Source organism: Parasteatoda tepidariorum, chromosome 7 (genome assembly GCF_043381705.1).
Source record: "Parasteatoda tepidariorum isolate YZ-2023 chromosome 7, CAS_Ptep_4.0, whole genome shotgun sequence".
Taxonomy (NCBI): domain Eukaryota; kingdom Metazoa; phylum Arthropoda; class Arachnida; order Araneae; family Theridiidae; genus Parasteatoda; species Parasteatoda tepidariorum.
Window position 1 is genome coordinate 76,945,019 of NC_092210.1, and position 24,429 is coordinate 76,969,447.

The following is a 24,429-nucleotide window of genomic DNA, read 5'->3' on the forward strand; positions in this document are numbered from 1 at the left end:
TCCAAACTCGTCCATCAGAGTGCCACAACATGTAGCGTGACTCATCACTCCACATAACGCTTTTCCATTGCTCTTCTGTCCACTGGCGACGTGCTCTGCACCACTGAAATCGGTGGCGGGAGTTTGATGGAGAGATGTTTGGCTTATGTGCTGCTGCTCGTCCATGGAATCCTTGTGCAATCAGCTCCCGACGAATGGTACGTGCACTGGCAACACTGCCAGATGCAGCCCGGAAGTTGGTAGCGACAGTGTCCAACGACATTTGTCGGTTTGCCTTCACTACACGTCGAAGAGATCGTCGATCCCTGTCGGACATTATTTTGGGCTTGCCGGGTCGGGACTGCGGTTTTTCACTCCCTCTCGTTCCCATTTCAACACGACGTCACCAACTGTTGACTGTGGTACCTGAAACTTGTCGGAGATGGCAGGTATGGAATGACCAAATCGGTTGGCGCTTATGATCATGACCCTTTCCGCCTCATTCATCTCTCGTCGTCCACTCATTTTCACTTTTAACGCTCGTATGGCCGTCGCCTGCTTGCGAGTGGTCTTTTCCCCACCTCAGGTTCCGTATTTATTCCACCAGGACGAGACCACCTGCCGTTCAAGGGGTGTCCGGTCATTAATGGCTAGATAGTGTATTACGTATATTACGTTGAAGTTTTAAACAATTCATTTTTCCATCGACCCAGCTATTATGTTTTTTTTTTTAAATTTATTTTACTGTCTTCATCATATTTTACTGGCTTCAACAAACATATTTTAGGAAACTTTCATACTTTTAAGCATGGAGTATTACTGCAAATTCCAGTTTTGCAAAAATTAGTTACTCTTCTAAGAAAATTCTTTCTTAATTGGTCGAAACCCTAAAGTGACCTAAACTCTCATATTTTTCTGTTGATACAAAAATGTAACTATAAAAATAATGGTGAGTGAATTGATTATTAAGCAAGCAATGTATTGTATAGCAAATTTTGTTCAATTTAAGAAAAATAAAACTTTGCTTTTGTTTAAACAGTTTAGTCATTTAAATATAGCAAAGGAAAGTAAGTATAATGTTTTAAACTATTTTTTTGTCAGCATTTTGCAGCTAATTTCAACACGCATTAACTTGGATCATAATGAATTAACTTTTTCAATTTCTTGATACACATTTGTTACAGGGAGAAAAAAAAGTATATTTTGCTACACTCCATGAGCCAGTTATAGCACATTATAATGTGGCAATTTTTTAGAACATGTGGTCACTTTTTGAAAAATCGAAAATTTTGAACGATCAAAAAATACCGTTGATAATAAAAGTGTGAAGATTTCTCCTCATATGGTAAACATTAGGTTCATTGTTAAAAAAAATTTAAGAAACAAGCATGAAGTAAAAAAAAATTAAGAACATTTTGAAACATTCAAAATAATTCCATATTCGCTAAAAAATAGTAAAATGCACATGAGCTGCATTTTCAGCGAAAAAAGTGGCGATTGTGATTGGGTGACGACTGGTAGACATTTAAATTTGTCGCAACACAGGGTCACCCTGTGGCCAGTGGTGACCCTGTGTTTCCCCCTATAACACTTCTGCAGAATGTTTTTTTTAAAATTTCCAATGGCCAAGGTTACAAAAGACCACTCACCACAAAGGGAGCAGCATCAAAATAAACAAACACAAACAAAAACAAACTTGGCACTTATACAGAATGTAATGTTAATTTTTTCTGCCGATCAAATTACGATAGAAAGTACTGTTAGTATCATCCGTTAACTTCATTTTACTGTAAAATCCATTTTTTTCCAGTAAATTTTATGAGGAACAAGTAAATTCAAGAGTTAGAGAGAACACTTTGTTTAGTTTACACATATTAAGTTTTCTGTGATAATAATGTGAGTTAATTTCTAACTCATCACTTATAAGAGTATTGCTTTTGTTAATTTAAACTAAATATATAAAATATATTTTTTTTCGCTACAATTTTAGCTTTTATATATTTGAGGTGATATATTTTTGTGCAGCTAATAAAAAAAACAACGCTTTAACATACTATTTTAATCTTTTCATTCAAATTTTTATTACTTTTATTACGGAATTTCATAGTTTTTATAGCTGTTGCAAACTATGCATTTCCAATTTTTTTTCAATGGTGCATTCACATAATTAATACATCTCTCCTCTCCACCGAAATTCAGCATTAATTTGTTAAATTATTTTATGAAATAAAGACTGAATTTCACTTAATAAGAAAATATTTTAAATATAAAATAAATATCAAAAACAATTTTCTAATGCGGTGATTTTTCTCTGAAGTGGATTTTTTCACATAGTTGAACATATTTCAGTTCTTTATAGGTTAATATTTATTAGGATTAATAATTATTCAGATAAATACTGTTAAGAATATCTATATGTAATATGTAATGTCAAAATTAATTTCCTTTCGGTTTTATATGTAGCAATAGATTAAAAAATGTGTTACATTGTCTACTCTAATGCTATGTTATGGAGCTTGGAGAGTAATACAGCTTTTTTTAAGATAAGTAAAAGTAATTCATTAGCTTATACATCCATCAAAATGATTATGAAAGTTAAAGTTTTAATAAAAATTATACTAGGCAAATTTTAAATTGTGCTAAATGTTTTGGCAAATTCATAAAAATTTTTTTTTGGCTCTTCTCGTATGCATAGTAAAAATTATTGGGGTATTTTTTTTAATTTTAAGAAAATGGAACTAAAAAAAAGTATTATGAGAAAACTGATAATGTTCCAGAATCTATAATTTTTTGAATACATAAATGAAATATTGTGTTATTTTCTCACTTGATGTTTCTATTTTTGAGCTATGATAAAAGCAATTGTTTTCAAAATATTTTTTGTTGGCCTAAAAATTGAGTAGGAGGATAAAGAAATAATTAGCTTAAGTTCCCCACTGAAGAAATAAAAAATAATTATACACATAGAGATACCAAATTCAATAATTAAAAACAAATATATTTATTTAGTAAGAAAGCATTTCCTTTGAATTAAGTTTTCCTTTCTACCTACGCCCGCAAGAGAGGTTAAAAAATTAATATAACCTTTTATTGTGCAGGTGAATGAAATAATTATAACTTTTTACCTACTAAAATATCTCGAATTTAATTTTAAAATGAAAACAGCCTTCTCTTAATCCTCTTTCTAGTTCTTAATTTTCTTTCTCTTTAATTAGTTTTTCAAAAAGGCATTTGGTCTTTAACTTCTTCTTTCCTCTACAATTATTAATTATTAAATTAATAAATTAACCCGTGTTTCGTAAGACTTGCTGTAAAATAATGAAACCAGAGATGTTCTTTAGGCTTAACTAATTTTATAATACGTATTTAATTTTTTTTAAAATACTAAGTTATTTGGAAAAATATTTATTAGTATTATTATTTTCAGAAAAGTACTATTATTTTTTTTATCATATTGCATAATCTCTTCGTTAAAATATGTTTAAAAAATAATTTTTGATTTGAAACTTACCTAGAAAGAAGACAGATTTCAAGAAATGAAATATTATGGCGATCGGCAAAAATTTTATTTTCTTACCTCGAGAAACTTTGCAAAAGCTGGTTTAGCTGAAGAAATACTTTTAACGGAATCTCTTGCTGCTTTCCAGTTATTGATAAATTCAATATATGTATCAACAACTTCCGGTCGGGTAAACTGAAAAACAAATAGAAGTAAATAATAAGAATATCATGAATGAAAAATATCAAAATAATAAATTAAAAGTGAAATTATCGAAATTATCAGTCTTTTTTTTTTAATTTTTGATATTACTGTTATGTCCGGCAGCAGTTTACAAAGATATATACTCTATTTTCTGCAGCGCAATTCATTTTAACTAGGAAATTTTGTAGTTACGTATTCTTATGTCTGAAAATGAATTATCTTGTTTTAAATTCCAAATTTCATTAGTTTTGAAGTTGTAAACTAGTTTCTATTGGCTTATATAAATTTTCGGATTTTTCAACGAAATGAAAGAAAGCAAATCGCAGAAAATTAAAATCTTTTTGTAGCCACTTACTCTTAATAGAGAAGATAAAATTATTTTAACCTTTTTTAATACTCAAATTTGTTTCGGAGATATCGAATTACAAAGTTTTGGTGTTTTTTTTAAATAATACCAAAAGGTCAACAGAATTATGCATTTTTTTTGGAAAGAAACATCCCATAATACTCTCATTTTAATAATAACAATAAAAAATTCCAATGAATTATTTTAATTAGGGGCTCGATTTTAATTTTAATGTAATCTAATCTCGAGAGTTCTTCGATTCTTTATCTGTTTCTTCAATCGTATTTTGCTTATATTCTCAGCCTAAAACGTCAGACGATTTTTTCTTACTATCAATATCTTCATTCGTTTCTAAGGAATTATTTTTCACTTTAAATCTTTGCGATCGGAATTTTTAAGCATACTTGTTTTATCCGCCAATTTCTTTTCAGTTAAATTTTGCGCTTTTAGCATATTTACTACCCGTAAAAAATAAAAATAAAAGCAATTTTAACTTTTAAAATTTTTCAATTCGAATTTTCATTTTGGCTTTTCGCTCTGAATCTTTCATTTTTATTCTGAACTGAACAGTTTCTTTTTAAATTCGGGTTGCGCTTATAACATAAACATGCCGGACGAAAAGGTAAATAAATAGGGATGACTATTGCTTATATTAATAAACAAGACAGATTTGATGGTGGGAAAAAATAAAGAGGAGTTGAGAGAAGGTTAATCAAAATACCATCAAATTTCAATTTTAAATTCTACCTATTTTGATGTTTATTACTCTGCCCTTTAATCTGCGATTTGTCAGATTTTGAATTTTCTTCCTCACTTAAATATTAATTTTTAACCTCATCCTATGTATATATTCTCAGCGTGCAACCAGGAGGTCTGGTTTCAAGTTTACCGAATTACTAATGATTTAACAAAACATGTGATTTATTGCATTTGTAAGACATTAAACACAGATTTAAAAAAAAAACAAAAAAAAAAAACGCTTTTTTTTATAAAGCCATATTTAAACTGCATCCAAAGCAAATTTCATTCTTCATGAGACTGGTTTCTGGTTTAAAAGTCTGTCTCGCTCTAAAAAAATCTAAAGAGTCTCGTCTAAAGAATTAATTTCAATTTCACGTTTTTGATATTGATGTTGCTTATTATCTTGTTTTTTTCATTATTTATCTTGATTTTTGTCAGCCTCACTTAATCTTATTCTTAAAGTCCTGACATACCACCACCAAGAGAAAAACATGCTTCCTTGATGTGCAAAAATTTTCTCAGTTTAGAATATTAAGCAAGAAATTTTTACATTTACCATGCCATAGATTGATGGTTACTCTATCAAGTCTCTCTTGTCCATAGAAATTTTGAAATTCAACGAAGTAAAATTTTGGTAATATAAATAAAAATCTCATTTAGCCATAATTGTTCCTTCAATAAATAAAGCGTAATAAATAAAGCGCAATAAATAAATAAAGCGTTCCTTCAATAAATAAAGCGCAACAATAGCAAGGGACATAGCACTAAACTATTAAATTCAATTTTTCCATTATTTCATAACTAAAATATCGTTACAGTGAATAAAAGTTTATTAAACTATTTTTTTAACTTCTAAAACTTTTTAGATCCGTTACTTTCATTATCAATACTACCTTAATGACATATGAAATACCCAAGATGAATTCAAAATAAAATAAGTTTTTTTAACAATCATCTTCATTGCCCTAGGAATTTTAATGACGATTCTATTAATACCATATGCATACTTATACCTGGAAAGTAATTTCCTATAAATCATGTAAAATGTTTACTTAAAAAAATTAATCTTTCAAAAGGTTTTTCTTAAAGAACAGGTAAGATAACTATATAAACAAGTTAATCCTGCAAAATTGCATAAATTTAGTAAATATATACCTTAACCCTCTATTATTATCTGGCCATCCACTTTATGTTTTTTTTTAGTGATATAGATAATTTTCTTTCTTGGTACTAATTTTTGTAAGGATTTTATTTCTTTCTCGAAATTCTGCTCCAAGGATTCAGCCATAGAATATTCTGAAAATAACACTCTTTTCTCCTCTTTTTTTTCTTCAAGACTATTTTAATCCATGTTACAACTCTGATCCTTAATTTCTCGCTTTTTTATTTCATGAGGTAATTAAAAATTTTCTTACTAATACATACCCTGATGTAAAAATGCTCAATCTGTATTCTTCTTTGGAATCTTTTGGCTGTCTGGAACACCACATAGCAAACCGAATATTTTTCCAGATTCCATTTCTCTCGCTTATTGTCTAGTACGTTTCTTCTTAACTAATACTCTTACTTCAGATTTTATATTTTTTAACAGATGCTGCTTTACATCAACCTTTGATGCATTTTTCTTCTTAATATCCCATGTGTTTAACACGTTGAGCGCCGCGTCAGCCATCGGTGGCTGACACAGGACTTTCCATTTAGGCCGCGTCAACCACCGGTGGCTGACACTGAAATTACATTTAGGCTGCGTCTGCCACCGCTTGCTGACACTCACCTTTCACATAGGCCGCGAAAAACAGCTGGCGGACAGCGTATAACATGATATGGAACTATAAAATTTACACTCTTTTACTGAATTGCAGAAATTTTATTCAAAATTTACTTAATTATTGTGATTCTCGGTTTAATAAATCCAATTTAGTAGATTCTTATCCACCACTATTCTTAAACAATTCGTAGTGTTATATAATTCACCACTTTTTTTATATATGGCATGCTAAACCTTTTAAAAGTAGCAAAACCTGTCTAATATTTGCAATTTTAGTTTGTAGTTAATTACAGTTTGGCCAGACGGGCAAGCCATACAAAATTAGCATGGTGTTCAATGTGTTAACATTAACTTTTCATTTCTACAAACGTATCAGGAATTTTTGATGCACTATGTGGCTTCTTCTTCTTCTTGCTTGAGCTTGTCAGATATGTGGCACCTCTGCACATGTTGCATTTTGTACCATGGCTTAGTACCACCAACATATCTCAAATCTAAAGACTTCGTTTCCAATATTCGTTTGATTTCCACTCATTCTACAATGTTCTTAGGTTCTAAATTCACACCTTCATCTTTTCGTCATTCAGATAGTGCTGATTTGCTAACACTTTTCTTTACTGCCATCCTGCCCACTTCGCTTATTTTATCTCCCTAACCGTGGTTTTCGTCACCATTTTTAATCACTACAGTTAAGCATGCTTTCCTGGCTTCAAGGGTTAAAATTATGATTCAAAATAGTCCTATCAGCAAGTCAAATTTCAATTCATTCAATTCATCAGTTGATCGATCAACATGATCTTTTTTTCGTTACTAGTTTAACATTCTAGAACTAATTTCCGAATCTGAAATTTCTTTATATTTTCGTAATTCCTGTAAACTTTTCGACACTCCTAAGTAATTTGAAATGGGTATATTTTTATAGGTTTTGCGTAGTAAAACAAGATTTCAGCAAAACAGGTGGCGGCTCTTAAGGTTTTTTAGTTTAGGGAGGTAGATAAATGATACTTGAAAACTTCCCTACTTTTCTTTGCACGTTTTCCCCTTTTTTGGGGATTTGAATGGATCAGATTCAAAAGAAAATTAAATATTTTCAAGGAATTACACAGAATGCCTGTTTAGAAGAAATTCATTCCCCCTTTAAATTACGCCATTTTTCACAAAGAAGGGGGAATATAAATAGCATTTATAATATCATAACAATGCTTTCTACGAAGAAAAATTTTGATTATTTATTTTTCTGAATAAAAAAAAATCTTATTTTACCGGACTAAACACAAACTTCCTAATATGTGAGGTTCTAATGAATAGATTCCATTACAGATTCCATTAAGAATAAATTCCATTAAGAATAAATTCCATTAAGAATGAATAGATTCCATTACGAAACTCCATTTTTCCATCGAGATTCGATTGATTTTATTTTTCTCACAAACATATCGTACTGAGTCCTTAAATAAACAGATATACATTATGATTCGTTTTTCTAATAACAATTATTGTGACACCAAATATCAGAAGGGACAAAAAAAAAGAAGAAAATATCACGAATATTGCATTTTGAATACCAAATATACTATTAAATTTCATATTTACACATATTATGCATACTTTCAAGATATGAAATTTATGATATTAATGTAGTACTTCAGTAATATAAGAGACTAGCCGTCATTAGCTACCAGCTTTTCCTTTAAAAAATATCTTGTACAACAATTAAACTTTAATGGTAATCTAGCCAAATGCACAGCACAACTGTAATTGATTATTTTAAGATGAGAACAAGAAAGATCTGTGTAAAGTATGTGGATAAAATTTCAATTTCAATTAGACAATGAAATGGTGGGGTTAAAAAATATGTATAACAAAAAATATAAGTGAAATCAGAACTACTAAGTACACTACTATCTCTATGGACACAATTGTTTATTTCTGAAGTGGGTGATTTAATGGTCACCGGCTCAAATGACCTCACCCTGATAAGTCTAACATATAGCCGACCAAGATTAAAAAACAAGTTTGGTCAAGTTTTTCAAAAATTTGTCCTCGGTTTTCGCTGAGCGTCATAGACACATTGAAGATATATTACATGTAATTATTAGATTATAGATATATTATAGATTGTATAGATTGATTATATTAGATTGTAGATATATTACATGTAATATATTATATGAGGATATATTACATGGCAAAAAATATACGTTTCAGTCATAGTTCCACAGTGAAATTCAACATTCAGCAACGTTTGTGAACTTCAGTAGCCAAGTTTTTATTGCTATAAAAATAAAAAATGTTTCCGAATAAATACTTAACGTATAACTATTTATTTAACACTACTTAAAGTATAACTTGAGACAATCTAACAAAATGAATTATTATAGATGACTATAGTGTTGCTAATTTAGATAGAGAAATACCAGCGTTCTTTGTGCTCTATAAGATAGATAAATATAAATAGATTAATGAAATGATTACGCAATTAATCAGACAAGATTAACGACAAATTATACAAAGAAGATATGTGCCATTGGTAGGAAATGAATTAAAATCGGAAGGTTATTCATCTGTGAGTTGTTATTTTTACCTTCTGTAATATTATTTTTCCTTATTATTAGCCTTTTCTTTGATTTTATTTTTTCAGTAAAAAATAAAATTTTAGGACCAGATGATTTTTGAATTATTTTATTTAATGTCCATCTATCTTCTTATTAACAAAACATTGATACATATGTATGCAAAAATACTTTTAAGAAACCCACGGAGCTTATTTTTATGTTGGTAATAGGGGAGAGGGGGGCACATGTGAACAAATTTTTTTATTTCTTCACTTTTCGAAAAATATCATCAATTTTTCATAGTAAAAAAGTCCATATGTTTAAATAGTATTTTCTTTGTCTTGTGGAATTTTTTGAGATTTTTCAATAAAATATTTCTTTACTTTATAATATTTTAGAAAAATGACTTCAATTGTTCACATGTGCCCCTATTGGGGGCACATGTGAACAGGCCTGGGGCACATATGAACAAGATTAAAAACACAAAGCAATCATCATATTTCAAAGAAAAAAAATCTTTAATATAACAGATATAGATACGCATTATACTGAGGGGGTTGTAGCTTACTATGTGAATTTAAATTGTACAACAGTACTGTCAATAAGAAAATAATTTTTCAGCTGTACAATAATTTATCCGTAATTGGGTTTTTCGCAACTTCATGTTCCACGGGTGTTGTAATGGGCCTTTTTCTTTCTTCTCTAATACTCTTTCATGTTTTTTTTTTCATTTTTTCTATCTTTTCATTTGTAGCTTTAACAATTCTATTTTCTCAGGTGTATCAGTTAATATGCGTGATGCGCGATCAACCATTTAATAAAAAAAAAATTTTTTAAAGGAAAAATTAATAAATTAATTATGGAAAATTAAATAATGATAATTTTAAATGCATACATATTTTTTAAACTTATAATATCATGAGGATAATAATCTTAATACTATGTAGGGGCACTTGTGAACTGTTCACATCTGCCCCAGATGTTTTGTTCACAAGTGCCCCCATCATCCTTCTTAAACCTAACTTGAAAAATAAAGAACTTTTAATTGAGTAAAAAAAAAGAATAATTGTCATAAACTTACCTGAATGTTCATATAATGATCTGCAATAGTTAATTTTAGTTTATTAGTTGATTTATATTATGCTTTCACTTGGAGAAGCGAGCGATTATAATATATGCAACACCAGCTGATACAAAGAAATTGTCAGAATAGACCAACAAAATGTCTCATTGCTCTGAAAGTTTCTCAGAGAGGTAGGACTAGTACTGCCATCAATTGAAAATTTTTCGAGATTTTTTATTTCAAATCATATTGGTAAAACATACCATGTTCACATGTGCCCCCTGTTCACATGTGCCCCCCTCTCCCCTATATTAAAATTGATTGAACGTTCGAAAGTGTTTATTATTAACTTTTTAATCCATTTCAGAATGAAAATCCTTTTCTCGCTTGGGCTGAGAAAAGCTAGAATTAACTGAGTTATAAGTTGGCAAGAAAAGTGAGAAATTCATACAAAATTGCAAAATTTTTAGTACTTTTTAAAATGAAAACCAGCATTAAATATCGAACGACTGAATATTATAAGCATGAAAAAGGAAACAATATCTTATATGCCTTAGTTCCACTTTAAGCGAACAGAGTTATATTTCGGCTATAATTATGGATATCAGTTTACGTAGATTCAGTAATAGTTTAGATAATAAAAATTTAACAAAACTGATTTAAGCCTGTTTACATAATAATTTACAACTATATTTAAATTTTAATGAAGCTTACATTTTGTAAAACTCTTAACCCTTCAAACAAATTTTTGGTTCAGTTATTTTATTATGTTACGCAGGTTCAGCATTTATTGAGTACTATATTTTAGTGTTAAAAATAATTAATTAGCTCAGAAGAGAGAAGCATTTGATCTACGAAAATTTGGGCAGAAATCCCCCTCCCCAATTTTCTTTTATTTATTAATTATTAGAGTTGATGCAAGAATAACGAATATATTGTGCTCCTAAATACTAAAAATTAATAATTTTGTTTTTATAAAATTGAAATGTTAATGAAATGTTTTAAAAATAAAAAGTTTGACAAAATGTATGAGTTGCACATTTTATTTTTAGCGTTTCATTTTAATGCAGTATCAGCATACAAAGCTGGACTAAAATAAGATGGACTAAAGTTCAAATTGTGAGGTAATCCGACCGGGGGGGGGGTATTGGCTGCGAGCAAGGGATAGCCTGGTAGGACGTCCTGGTAGTATATAAAATACTAATGCATATGCATGAGTGTAGATTTGTTTAAAAGTTGATAAAACTTTATTTTTTGCATTGGTAACAAATAACTACAAATCGAACAACCGAAAGAATTTAATGAACTTCAACTAAACAATAAGCATCAACTATATATCTACTAAAGAAAAGGTTGACAATATCTGATTTACGCATAAATTATTACACATTATTATTTATTTTTTTAACAATCCAGTCATTTTGACTGCTTTTGGGCAATATAGGTATATACTAAGTTTCAATCTTTCTAGTGTTACTATATGTTTAAAAAAAGGAAAAAAAAGAAACTTTATGAAATACCTTAATAATATATTTACTGGATTAAAAGCAAACATATGTTTAATAAATGTTGTTCAAAACAATAGTATTAACACACAACACAATTTTAAATAAAACAGAAACCATGCCAAATTGATGCCTCGATTCACTGAATGCATCAACTGTGGTGGAATCCTTCAATAATGAAAATCTCATACTGGATTAATATCAGCACAAACCAGTGATAAAGCAACGTAATAAAGAACTTTTTTCTTCGCTGAGAAATAACCTTGCAGAAGAAATCGATTGCGGAGAGGAACAAATGAATTCAAACATTCCAGAGAAATGGAACCATTTCATCGTCAAGTTAAAACTATGTTTATTAGTATTCATTCAATTTAAAATTGGTTCTAAAATAAAGATAGAAGTAAGTTATCAAGTTTTTTTTTTCATACTAGCAACGTGAAGTGTGGCTAGTGTGAAATAAAATAAAAATTTATAATAATTTTTAAAATAAAAATTTATAGAAAAGATAAGGAAAAATCTTTATTCCAGATATAAACCAGAATACAGGTAAACGTCTATATAATTGTTAAAAAAATATTCCACGAGTTAAAAATTAGGGTTTTTACACAAATTTGTAAAAAAAATTCCACACTAGGTCCCTTCACCTCTGAATAATGCTCAGTAATATTTAGTTTAATGAAATTAAGCAAAGCAAATGAACGGCATAATTTTTTTGAGATAAATAATAAGTGTAACGAATCCGTGTTAAATGGGAGATGCTCTGAATTTTTAAAAAAAAATTGACTAGATTTTCCTTTTATAGGATATACTAGGGGGCTAACCACCCTGTTTGCTGCCACTTACCAACCCCGAGGCTATTAATCTTTGTTTCTTGCAAGAAAGCAGTTTTTTTTTTACAAAAATTAAAATTATTCACTTAACATATGTGTACTAAGAAGAATTCTGTTTGCTTATGCTTGAACCTTCACTTCTCACGTTCAAACATTATTACCTATCAGTATTATAAATATTTCGGTCTATTGGTGAACAGAAGTACTTTTTCAAAGTAATCATTTTTTAAAATAACGTTTATATTGTCATAAAATTACGTAATATTATATTGTTCTAACAGCTTTGATTGGTTCACAGCCGCAAATTAATATTTTCGCTTTCCAAACGGGCTGATATATTAAATACAATTTTTGCTTGCATCACATTGTGCAGGAAGCTAATCATTAAGTTCATTTAACGAATCTCTGTAATGGCAATATATTATTGATATTTGCACAAAAAATAATAATTGAAAAACGGTTAAGGAGCCTGGACACCTTTTTAAAGATCTTTATCCTAAAATGAAGTGTAGAATTACGTTATAATAATAATTAAAAAAAAACCCATAATTCTCTAAGTTTTAAGCTCTTGAATCAAAATACGTAATAATAGCAGTACGGGGAAATACCTTTAAATTAGGTATACAAAAATATTTCTAGAAAAACATTTAAAGAAGTTATAATTTTTAACCAAACAAATATAAATGTAGCAAAACTATTTATATAAATTTTATGCTGACGACAACCAAAACAATATGGAAATGAATGAGGGAATACTGCATCACCCCACGTGATTTTCCGGTCAATAGAAATGCACTGACAACAGTGGAAATCTGTGTTAGACCATTATGTTTTTATGTTATCTAGAGATATTTGCTGAAAGCAATAAACTTAATGGTACACTTTCGTTTACTCAATAAATTAAACAAAAGACGTATGAACGAGTGAGTTTTCAGACATTGGCATGATTTTAATCAAAGATACCTGCTTAATAAGCGAGTTCATTAACCGCTTTACTGATCCCTCTTACAGTGAAAATGATTTTGAAATTAGGAAAAAAATTTTGGAGAACAACCAGTATGAAATGACATATGAGTGAGGAAGCAGCTTCGTCAAATGTTTCAGAGTACGTGTTCCGTCAAAAATGAACTAGCGAGTTTTTAGACATAGGCATGATTTGAATCAAAGATACCTGCTTAATAAGCGAGTTCAATAACTACTTTACTGATCACTCTTACAGTGAAAATGATTTTAAAATTAAGAAAAAAAATATTGGAGAACAACCAGCATGAAATGACATATGAGTGAGGAAGTAACTTCGTCAAATGCTTCAGAGTACGTGTTCCGTCAAAAATGAACTAGCTAGTTTTTAGACATAGGCATGATTTGAATCAAAGATACCTGCTTAATAAGCGAGTTCAATAACCACTTTACTGATCCTTTTTACAGCGAAAATGATTTTAAAATTATGAAAAAAATGTTGGAGGACAACCAGTATGAAATGACATATGAGTGAGGAAGTAATTTCGTCAAATGCTTCAGAGTACGCGCTCCGTCAAAAATCCCATGACTTTCAAAAGAAATTATTATCAGAAACAACAAAATACAGCTCGCAGTTATCTGTATCTTTAAAAATTAGAATTTTATTTCCAAGAGCTTATTTTAGTTTTAAAGAGTTTGATTATTATAAATACTAAAACACTATAAACTAAAAAACTATATTTAGTTTTATAATAATAAGTATAAAACTAAAAAATTAAACTCAGTGGCCCAACAGCTCATGAAATGGCAACCTGTACTGTGCATATCCCAGTTTTCTTGACTTTGGGCTTTGGTGTGCAAGTGCAAATGTTACGGTTGGCTAGTCAGCTGCATACGGAAACCTCAGTGTTTGGTCCCCTAGCATGCTTTGGTATTCATTTTATCGACCCACAGAAGGAATATAAGGTTGACTCAACTTTTCCCGGACAGAGCATAGAGCCCCGGACCTGTTGCATGGAAGCACGAAGCCCAACCAAGAGTTTTATTACAACTTCCTCTTAAAATAAAAAAAAACGAAAAGCCAATATCAAGTATAAATAAAACATTTCTTTTATTTATCTCAAGAAGTAATATTTTATTTTTGTTACAACTTATTGCATACATGACAATATGATCGAATATCACTTCTGCTCAACGAAATTGAATACTCTGGAATACGATGCTAAAGAAAGATAAGAGCTATTTCTGACTAAGTAGGAAATAAGTAAAAGAGAATAAGCATCTGTCTCTTTTCAAGGAATTGATTCTTAATCTTCGATTTTCTCGGAAATATTGGAATACATGTTTGCATTTCGCAATAAAATCATCGGAATTACTCGGGTATTCAAACAAGAGAAAATAAGTTTACTTGAAATGTATCCGGTAAGGAGATCCTCTTTGATATGAATTGGAGACAGAACTCATGTGAAGAAAATTATACCCACCAGTAAATGCAAGCAGCTATTTTCTCTTTGTATTAAAAAATAGTCCCCGCCATAGCTGCTTTGAGTGCTCAACTTACTGTTACATTTCGTAAAAGCTATAAGCTTAGAAAATGAAATTCCGAAGATGTACAGAGAAACGTACAGGGATTACAATGGAATGAAAAAAAATTAATATTCGATGGTTAATTCAGGAATAAGAAAAATACCATGCGGACTGCACAACATATTGCGGAAATGCTATTACATAGGTGACATTTAAAATGCTGGAAGGATTACTGTTTACGAAATTAACAAGAGATTTTTTTTCAAAATTTTTATTTGTTCAGGGTTTTTACGGTCTTGAAATTTTTTTAAAATGGTAGCAAAAGTGATATATCTTCTAGATGCTTTAAGCTATCTATAAATATTCTATTTCACGAAAATATATATATGGGTACAAAAAATAACTCGAGAATAATTACGGAATTCACAAATAAAAGTTAAATTTAAGCATTTTTCAGTAGTCTTGAAAAATCTTAGCAATCATTCATTTATTTTTATCCAAACCTTGTTGTTCGAAAGTTGCTGTTTTTAAAGCTCCTTATTTTGCGATATTTTCTCACTTTTTTTGGTTTAAACAATGGTTGTTTTCCAATGTTGTAGAAATATTTATGTCTTGCCCTTTTACAAACTCGTGCTTGGCTTTATGTTCGAAAAAAAATGACAGAAGAAAAGAAAAAAGGGAAAGATTAGATGTTGTCAGATATAAATCTTAGCATTTATATCAAAATTTTTATAGTTGTTAAAAAACCTGAGAGAGATAAAAAAAAATGTTTCCAATTCATTATATGAGGTTATCCTTGTGTATTTTTTATAAGTAGAATTCATTATTTTTTATTGAGCATTATTTCTTATCTCGTTCATTATTTTTTTTATTGAGCCACAGATTTTGTATTTATTTTGTTTAAATGTTTTTTTTAAAAGTACAGTTGATTATTTTTTAAATTCAAGTAATCATTGATTCAGTAGTTGTTGTTGTCATATGTCATTAAGGCAAAGGGGATACGCCTTTTCTTTTTTTCCAGTGGCGCCCACCTATGGACAAGAATTTGACTTTTTCAAAATACCAATTAATTAAATCAACCATGAAATGATTTTTTTGAAATATAATTTATCCTATGTATCCTGCGGGTAAAAATATTAATAAATTGAAATGTTCAGCTAAAAGTAAATCTCGTATAAAATGCTTAATCATTACAATGTTATTCATTAAAAAAAGCAAAAAGCGTACATGATGTTTACCAGTTTAGTAAAAGAGTAATTTAATAACCTAACCTAGTTATTTTTTTTTTATCCATAAAACCTTGCTGTTTTATTGATGTCTCTTTTATTAACGTGTACATTACACCTTTAATGCATGGCCGTAAATTTTTCATGATTATTCTTGCTCTAGCATACTTTCTGTTGATTATATTCATAAGCACAGCTTGTATGCTTTGCAAAAACCATTATTTTTGCGAGGAAGATAGTTTAAACTAATGATGGCCAACATTTCTTTTAATTACTCTTTATGCCTAAGAACAATATTTTTTTATGTATTGAACAGTGATAATAATTTACCCATTTCTCTAATTTCCTTTTTGGCCTTGAAGTCATGGGCTTATGAAAATAAACTGTTAAGTTTTCGTTTAAATACTTTGCACATTTTCTATCACCTAATTTTGTATAAAAGTATGTATAAATAATCGATAAAATATTTTACAGAAATGAATGTATGATGAAAATTATGTGCAGTGTGCAAAAAAGTGAACATACTAAGTAACCTTTGCTCTAAAGATCTGACTTCGCTAAGATTACGTTCTATCTCATTAATAAGTCATATATTTAAAATTTGATTTCTTGACAATTATTCAGCCGATTTCGTTTAAATTTTGTATTTCATCATTTAAAATAACAAAATGATTTAGAAATGTTAAAATTGTTTTTTAGTTATAAGTAAATAAAAAAAGAAAATTCATAAATAGCTATTAAAAGTTATATTTTTGCATGGAGTTAGTATTGGATAAACGAAAATTACTGTTTTGTGCAAAAATGCTTTTGTTCGCTTCATTAGTTTTCGAGATTATGGGCGAAATATGCAAAATGTAAAATTAACATTAAGGAGGCCGAACTTCCGAACACTCACCTGCCTTAACTATTGGGACCATGTGTTCTAGATTGCGGCCAATGAGCCGTGGTGACTCAGGGGAAAAAGCGCTTGCCTCCCAATGAGGTGATCCGGGTTCGATTCCCAGAGATGGGTGGTCGATGCGAATTTAGCATCCGGCTTGCACTGACCACAGTGCTAATATAAAATATTCTCAGTGATAAACGGCAAATGGGTTAGAGTCTCCTTGCCGTGAGTCTAACCGGTTTTCGTGGTTTTCCTCTCCATGTAACGCAAATGCTGATTAGTTCCATCAAAAGTCTTCTACGAAGGCAGGTTTCTCCCAATACTTGATCCAAGAGCTTCCTTGTGTTCTGGATTGGGTTCAAAATTACAAGGCTACGGAATTGATCATCATTTGTAATCGTAAACTCAAAATTAGGTCTACTGTTCAACGATGGTAAGAAAACGTTCACCGTTAACTTACCATTAAAAACGTTAACTTTTTATGAGGTGAAAAACTGTAAAAAAACAGCAGTACCATAGTGGTTTCGAGGAATTATTTCCCTAAAATTGTTTAAAAAAGTCTCAAGAAGCACCCTCTTATAACAGAATTATATAGCAACAATTATTTTGGTAAAATCGCAGGAAAGAGAAAAGGTCAGGAAACTCGCTAATTTCGAGATTTCTTTGAGGGATAGAATGAATATTTGAGCTGTTAAACGTCTTATAACAAGCTATAGAGATTGAAGATTTAAATACTTGAACAATTTTAATTATTAAGGAGGCTTAGAGTTCGGTTTCGCTTTAAACTGTAAAAAAAAAGTCATTAAAAGTAATTGTTTTTTTTTTCTTGAAAAATTTTTAAGTGATTTTTTAAGACATTAAATTTTTTACCTTCTTTTCCACCCCTAAAACCCTCAAATCATTATAAAAAGTTTTTATTAATGATTTTTAATGCAAAGAAATACGATCATTATTAATGATTATTTTAACAATTTACGGTAGAAGCCTTTTCCCCCTGAGATTTACATTCTTGCTGCAACTATTCGTTGTTTTAGAATTTTTCCTCTTACTATAGCCCTCATAAGGAATCTAACTGTAAAAATAATGTTTCTTTCTTTCTTTTAAGAGTAATTCATTGCAATAAAATTATCGAAAAGTGATAAACATAGGGAATGGGGTACCCAGAAAATGAAAAAAACGAGGGTCATATTAGTGTTTAAGAGGTCATTTTACAAGAGAGTTTTTTTTTTCATGCAGCGCAGTATAATAGCATTCAAAGAATAATCGATACTTTTTAACTAGTTGGATATGTTTTTGGTTATGAAAGGTAATTTTGATCTAAAATAAATGCTGCTCAAAATAATAATGGGGATAGAAAACAACACTAAGACTTTTGTTGTTTTTTAGCCCTTGAAATATAAAGTAAAAAATGAGTAAGAACTCTTTTGGTTGATTGAATTCCAGAAGCCTTTTTATCCATACATAACCGTTAGCTGTTAAATTCTTAATGCAACTTCGGAAGAAACTAAGAAAAATGCCTTATCTAAAATAAATTAGATTCTAGTAGCTTCTTCCCTTCACTCAGAAAATGTTTTTATGACATGAGTTAAATGTAAAAATATATATTGTATTGCACTTAAGTGCTAAAATATGCTAAAAATGGTTTATTAGTAAATTGACATTGAAAAATGATATCTTAAATTTTTACAGAAATTTTGACGGTAGAAAATTGCTTTATATTATACGATTAAGGAATGTAAAAATTTTGTTTGTAAAAATAAATTACGTACTCAAAAAGAAAGAGTTTTAAAGTGAAATGAATAAAGCAAGAAATAACATAATTAGCACAATATAATCATGCTTATTATGTTGTTCTCTGCTCTATTGAAATAATCAACAGCTAGAAGATATGTTTTTTTCAGTAGTTATAGGAATTAAAAGTAATTGAAGTTTTCATATTATGTAGAGAGCAAATTGAATTATCATATTGTTCATACAACAATAGATATTTTCATATATAGTAAATACAGTTTTCATATCGTATAGACAACAAATGAAATTTTCTTATCATAGAAAACAAGTGAGATTTTCTTATCGCATAGACAACTCATGAAATTTTCTTATTTTCTTAGATAGCAAAAGAAGTTTGCATATCATATAGACAGCAAATGTATTTTTTTCATCATCTTATAGGCAGCAAATGAAATTCTCATGTCGTATAAACTGGGAATGAAATTTCCTTACCTTATAGACTAAAAAATGAAAATTTTCATTTCATATAGACTTCAAATGAAATTTCCTCATATTCTTATACAGACAGGAAACGGAGTTTCCATATTGTAGAGACAGCAAAGGAATTTTTTTTTAATCTTATAAGCAGCAAAGGAAAATTTTTCATCATATAGATAGAGAATGAGATTTTCATGTATTATAGACAACAAATGGAGTTTTCATATTGTAAGAACATCAAATAAAATTGTCTTATCTTATAGATAGGACATGAAGTTTTCATATATTATAGACAGCAAGTTAAATTTTTTTATCTTATAGATGGCAAATAGAATTTTCATATCATATCGACTGCAATTATATTTTTCAGTCGTTTAGACCATGATAAGTTTATATGTAAGAACTTAGATTATGCTACGAATCAGAGTAATTAAGAGGAAATAAAACAGCAAAGTTTTCAAAAAAATGAAAAGAAAATTTGCGTTGTTGGATAATTCATCCTTTTAAGATTATTGCAATAAAATGTTAATTTGATTTTTGTAAAAATGTATGTTACAGTATAATATCGCGAAAGCGGCGGGCAATGCCAGAATTGCTGTGGCAGGTATGAAAAGTGAAAATCTACGCCTAGTTGATTAATGAATTTGCTCACTGCTATCAAAGTATTTTAGTAAAATAGTATCATTTTAACTATTTTATTGCAATATTTTGTTTAAAATATGAATAAGAATTAATTTTACTTTCAGTATAATTCGTTGATATTGCAACTTATTTATCTGTAATAACTTTTAATGAAAGTTGAAAAGGGTTATTTACAATTTTGGACGTGTAGTAAAGTGACTGATGCACGTTTAATCTATCGAATTGCAAAAGTCCTCCATGTTCCCATAACAAATCAATTCCTCTGGGGGTACTGGATTGGAGATCCATCGTTCTCGGATTCAAGTCAAAATTACGATCCGCGGATGAATGAATGGATGTATGAATGGGTCCGCCCTATAAACGGGTGCGATGTATGGTGTGGCAGAAGTCGAATTCTTGGCCATAGATGGCGCCACTGAAAAACAAGAAACTCACACTCTGCCCTAAATTTTCTCGGTTTCACCAAGCAGGTTTGCTAGTATGGCAAGTGGGATTAGAAACAACAACAACAACAATTTTGGAACAATTAGAAACAAATGTAGGATCAGCAGCCAAAAAATATGCACAAAATGAAGATGACCACAGAATTTCGGCTGCTATTTCGAAAATATAAGAGGCGTCACATTAGATGTTGATTGACAGAAAAAGGGCTAATTATCATTTACGACTGATGAAATAATGAAGAAGAAGCATGTTATGTATCTGGTATTGAATCATTATAGCGAGTTGAAAAAATTTATATATCTATATGGATAATTGACCGCAAAACTCTTAGCGCAATTTTCTACTACGCGGAACTACGTTACAATTTTAAAGTCTTAATACAAAGTTCACAATAAATATATTTTTAACTGGTTTGGCTGGTTTTGAGAAATCCACGAAAATGTAACTCATTTTATGTTTTATTATAAATGTAACATAATAAAATGAAGATTAAAATTTGTATAATAAGATAGAAAAAAAAATTATGTATTCGGTTAAATTTTTCACAATAGTTTCAAAATTCAATAACAACTTTTTTTTTACTGGCTTCTTTTGTGTTGCTCTCTTCCTGAAAAATATATATGACTCAAAAAGAAAAAGAAGACAGAAAGAAATGTCATCATTTCAAAACCATTTTAATATTTTTTTATCGTATTCCTTTATCGCTTTATTTTTTTATATCTCTGAACGAACAATGTATCCTTATAATGGGGTTATTTTATGTATTTCTGCAAATTTAATACCAGTTCAGCAGACTGGCAACATTTCAAATTATGTCTCTGGTGAAGGAATAATGATAGGGAGATTTTAAATGAAATTATCTTGCATTTGCGTAACATAATTAATATGAAAATATCGGAATCTTCAACGGTTATGGTTAGTATAATGGCACCAAAGTCTTATCCGAAACTTTTGAAATATTTATTTAGAATATTTCTATACTAAATATTGTTTAAAAAATGCATTATTTTAGCCGATTGAATATTTCATTTGCAATTACAAATAATGGGAGGAAATTCAAATTAACGAAATGAAAAAAAAATGCTCAATCAATAAGAAAATCCAAAATAAGAGATTACTAACAGAGAAGGAGGTGAAAAACGGAAATAACTTTTATTATCCTGCTACGTCGCACCCGGTTGATATTGTTGGATGTTACATTTGCTTAAATATAGACCGAACTTAGTTCATAGTCAATGGTTTCAAATATTGACCGCGTTTCTGTAGTCAAATGCTTACAAAGAGTTGAGTTAGCCCAAAAATTAGAATAAATCTTGCCTTATCCAACTCCTTGTAAATAATCTGTCATTGCTAATTACCAATTCTCCCTGTGATCTTGCTACAGCATTGGTTGCAATCGCTTGATATTGCCGGTTGTAACATTTGCTGAATATCAAACCGAATTATTGGGAACCATCGTCAATGGTTTCCAATGTTGTCTCTGTTTCTGTGGTCGATTATTTACAAAGAGTTGAGTTAGCACAAAATTAGAATGAATCTTGATTTACCAAACTCTTTGTAAACAATCAGTCATTGCTAATTACCAATTCTCCCTTAAGTCCTGCAATAGCATCGGTCGCATTTGTTTGATAATATAGGTTCTTACACTTGCTGAGTTTCAAATCGAACTTATTTCATCATCAATGGTATCTTTTTCCTTACAAAAACTAGCTATGAAGGCATTTTATTCTCACGAAATCTGTCTTTATGTCAGGATTAGCATAGAAAGGGTTTCAGTGGCCGTTTACCCAATTTGTCACAAAACACAAAACACACATAGTTCTGCTTCAGTTTAATAAGCTCTCGCGATTAAACTGATCGAAGCAAATTAATTTTCCCCAGTTCCTTCTGGTATTTTATTTGTTACGTGCCTTTTTGAAATCGTATTTCGCCAGATATGTAGCTAAATATTTTCAACTCACTTTTGTTTTAGGATATCCATCCATTCACTGTATTTTTAAACATACATTTTATATCGTTTGCTGAAAACACTGGTAAATATGTATGAATTATACTGAATGTGATATCAAGGTTTAAGACATAATATAAGCACGATTTTAAGACTCCAGATGATTCACTTGAACTTCGGTTTTGAAGTATTCAAACATATTGTAGGATATTTGTCTACTCTATCAAACATAAACTGCATAAAAATCAATCCAGAACTTCTTTAAGATACTTGTGCAAAAGATGGTATATTCCTCATATGGTTATAAATTATCATATAAAAGAATCGGTCATGCGATACGAAGACCTATTTAATTGTATAAATAAGCTAAGCAACGTGACAAATAATACCACATAAACAAGCCTACTCTAACTTTGGTACAGTACTAAAGAACTTTCATCAGTGCATCCTTTAAAGTTTTCTTCTTGTACACCAATGATGGGCATTGTTAATTGCGGAATAAAAAAGAATGTTTCAATAAACTTGAAATCGGGAATCGGTTTTATTGATTTCAAGTCTTACTGCCGAATTTTTTATCGAGCAGGTGCCCTGAGTACAATAGTTTCATTATTGACTTTTCAATCGGAGAAACATATACTTATGTTAAATGAGCAGAACAATTATCGCCAGAAATGTCGAAATTGGTCTAAAATAGCAAGCCGCGTTTTAATTAATTAAAGAGAGAAGCATTAAATTCTTACCACATCAACAAATATATCTCCAATTTTTTGCTTTGTGTCCCAATATCCAAGCCTGTTCGCCATTATATCCAGGAAAGATTCATGAAACTTCAGAAGTTCCGGAACTTGCCAAAATATTCTATCAACTTGGTCAGAATCTATCTCAGTGGAATGTTCGCTACTTTTCAGTGGAATCATGTATTTCTGAAAAACAACAGATTCATAATTATAATAACTTCTTAATACACTATGAAGTTCTGCCCTCTGTTCACCCTCTGTGGTGGTCTCTAATCACCTTTGTTATTTTTTCATTAAAAATAACTTTAAAAAAATAAGATCATTTTTTTATGAAATATATAATTCTTAACATCACGTAGGAACATTTTATTAAACGTAGCAAGATGAACGACTACTTGGATTTACTTGAACTTGGAAGAAAATGCAACTCAGGTATATGGAATATAATGACGTAATGGGAAATAATAAATGAAAAGTCATTTTACTTGTTAAAAACACCGATCTCTATAGGTTTCTGGATTGATGATAGGTTTACCCATACCTAAACGCTACAAGTGAAGACAACCGAATCTCATCCTATGGTTAGGCGTAGCTCATATGTTTCGCATTGATGACAATGTGAGAGATTGCATATTTAAATAAATATTTCAAAAATTGCCAAATAGTTTTAATTAAAAAAGTAAGAAGTTTTTACGCAATTATTTTACATTGTTACATGTTAAAAGAAATTATGGTTAATTTTAATCATAAGATTCAACAAATTCATGAGGAGGAGAAATATAGTTTCTGTCAGTTCTATGACTGGAGCACTAATGGGTAGAAGATCGTCTTAGCTCCTTCGACCTGCAGGCAGTTAGCTGGGTACACAGCAATGGCCTTCACGCCTTGGATGGCCCTACCAGTAGCCCCGTTTCACCCAGGGTCATCCACCCACTTTTTTTTCGTTGCCCCAAGCTGGTCATATAACTTTTAACTACATTAAAAAAAAGAGCTTGGTACACTGTTTTTAAATGTTCCTCAACTTTAAATGTTCTTCAACTGAAGTCAAACTTCTCACTCCTTCAGTTGCCAAAATCAGATAAATGTATTACATGTGTAGAAACTTGTAAATTGCCGTTTTTTTTAATAAAATAAGTCTTAAAATAGTATTTTGGTGTTAACACGTACGGGGAGTAATAAGAATAAGGAACTGATATTAATGCTGCTAGAAGTTTAAAAGTGTACTCCCTTAAACTGCTTGTAGCAATAGAATGAGCCACCCTTTTCCAATCGATTACAGTTTTTTGTCAAACGGTTTCTTATTATTGTTATGACGATATTACTATTTTTATGACGCAATTAATGATAATACGTATTAAATTAAA

At 30.0% G+C, this 24,429-nt stretch overlaps 1 protein-coding gene across 1 annotated transcript in view; it reads right to left on the bottom strand.

Moving 5' to 3' along the window:
• Nucleotides 1-24,429, bottom strand: part of LOC107455669 (rho guanine nucleotide exchange factor 17-like) — a 271,527-nt gene that overhangs the window by 79,785 nt on the left and 167,313 nt on the right. Inside the window, exons 3-4 of the mRNA XM_043057607.2 lie at nucleotides 23,069-23,251; nucleotides 3,557-3,673 (exon numbers count right to left, since the gene is read on the bottom strand). Of these exons, the coding sequence (XP_042913541.1) occupies nucleotides 3,557-3,673; nucleotides 23,069-23,251 (300 nt within the window). The remainder of the gene's footprint in view (nucleotides 1-3,556; nucleotides 3,674-23,068; nucleotides 23,252-24,429) is intronic.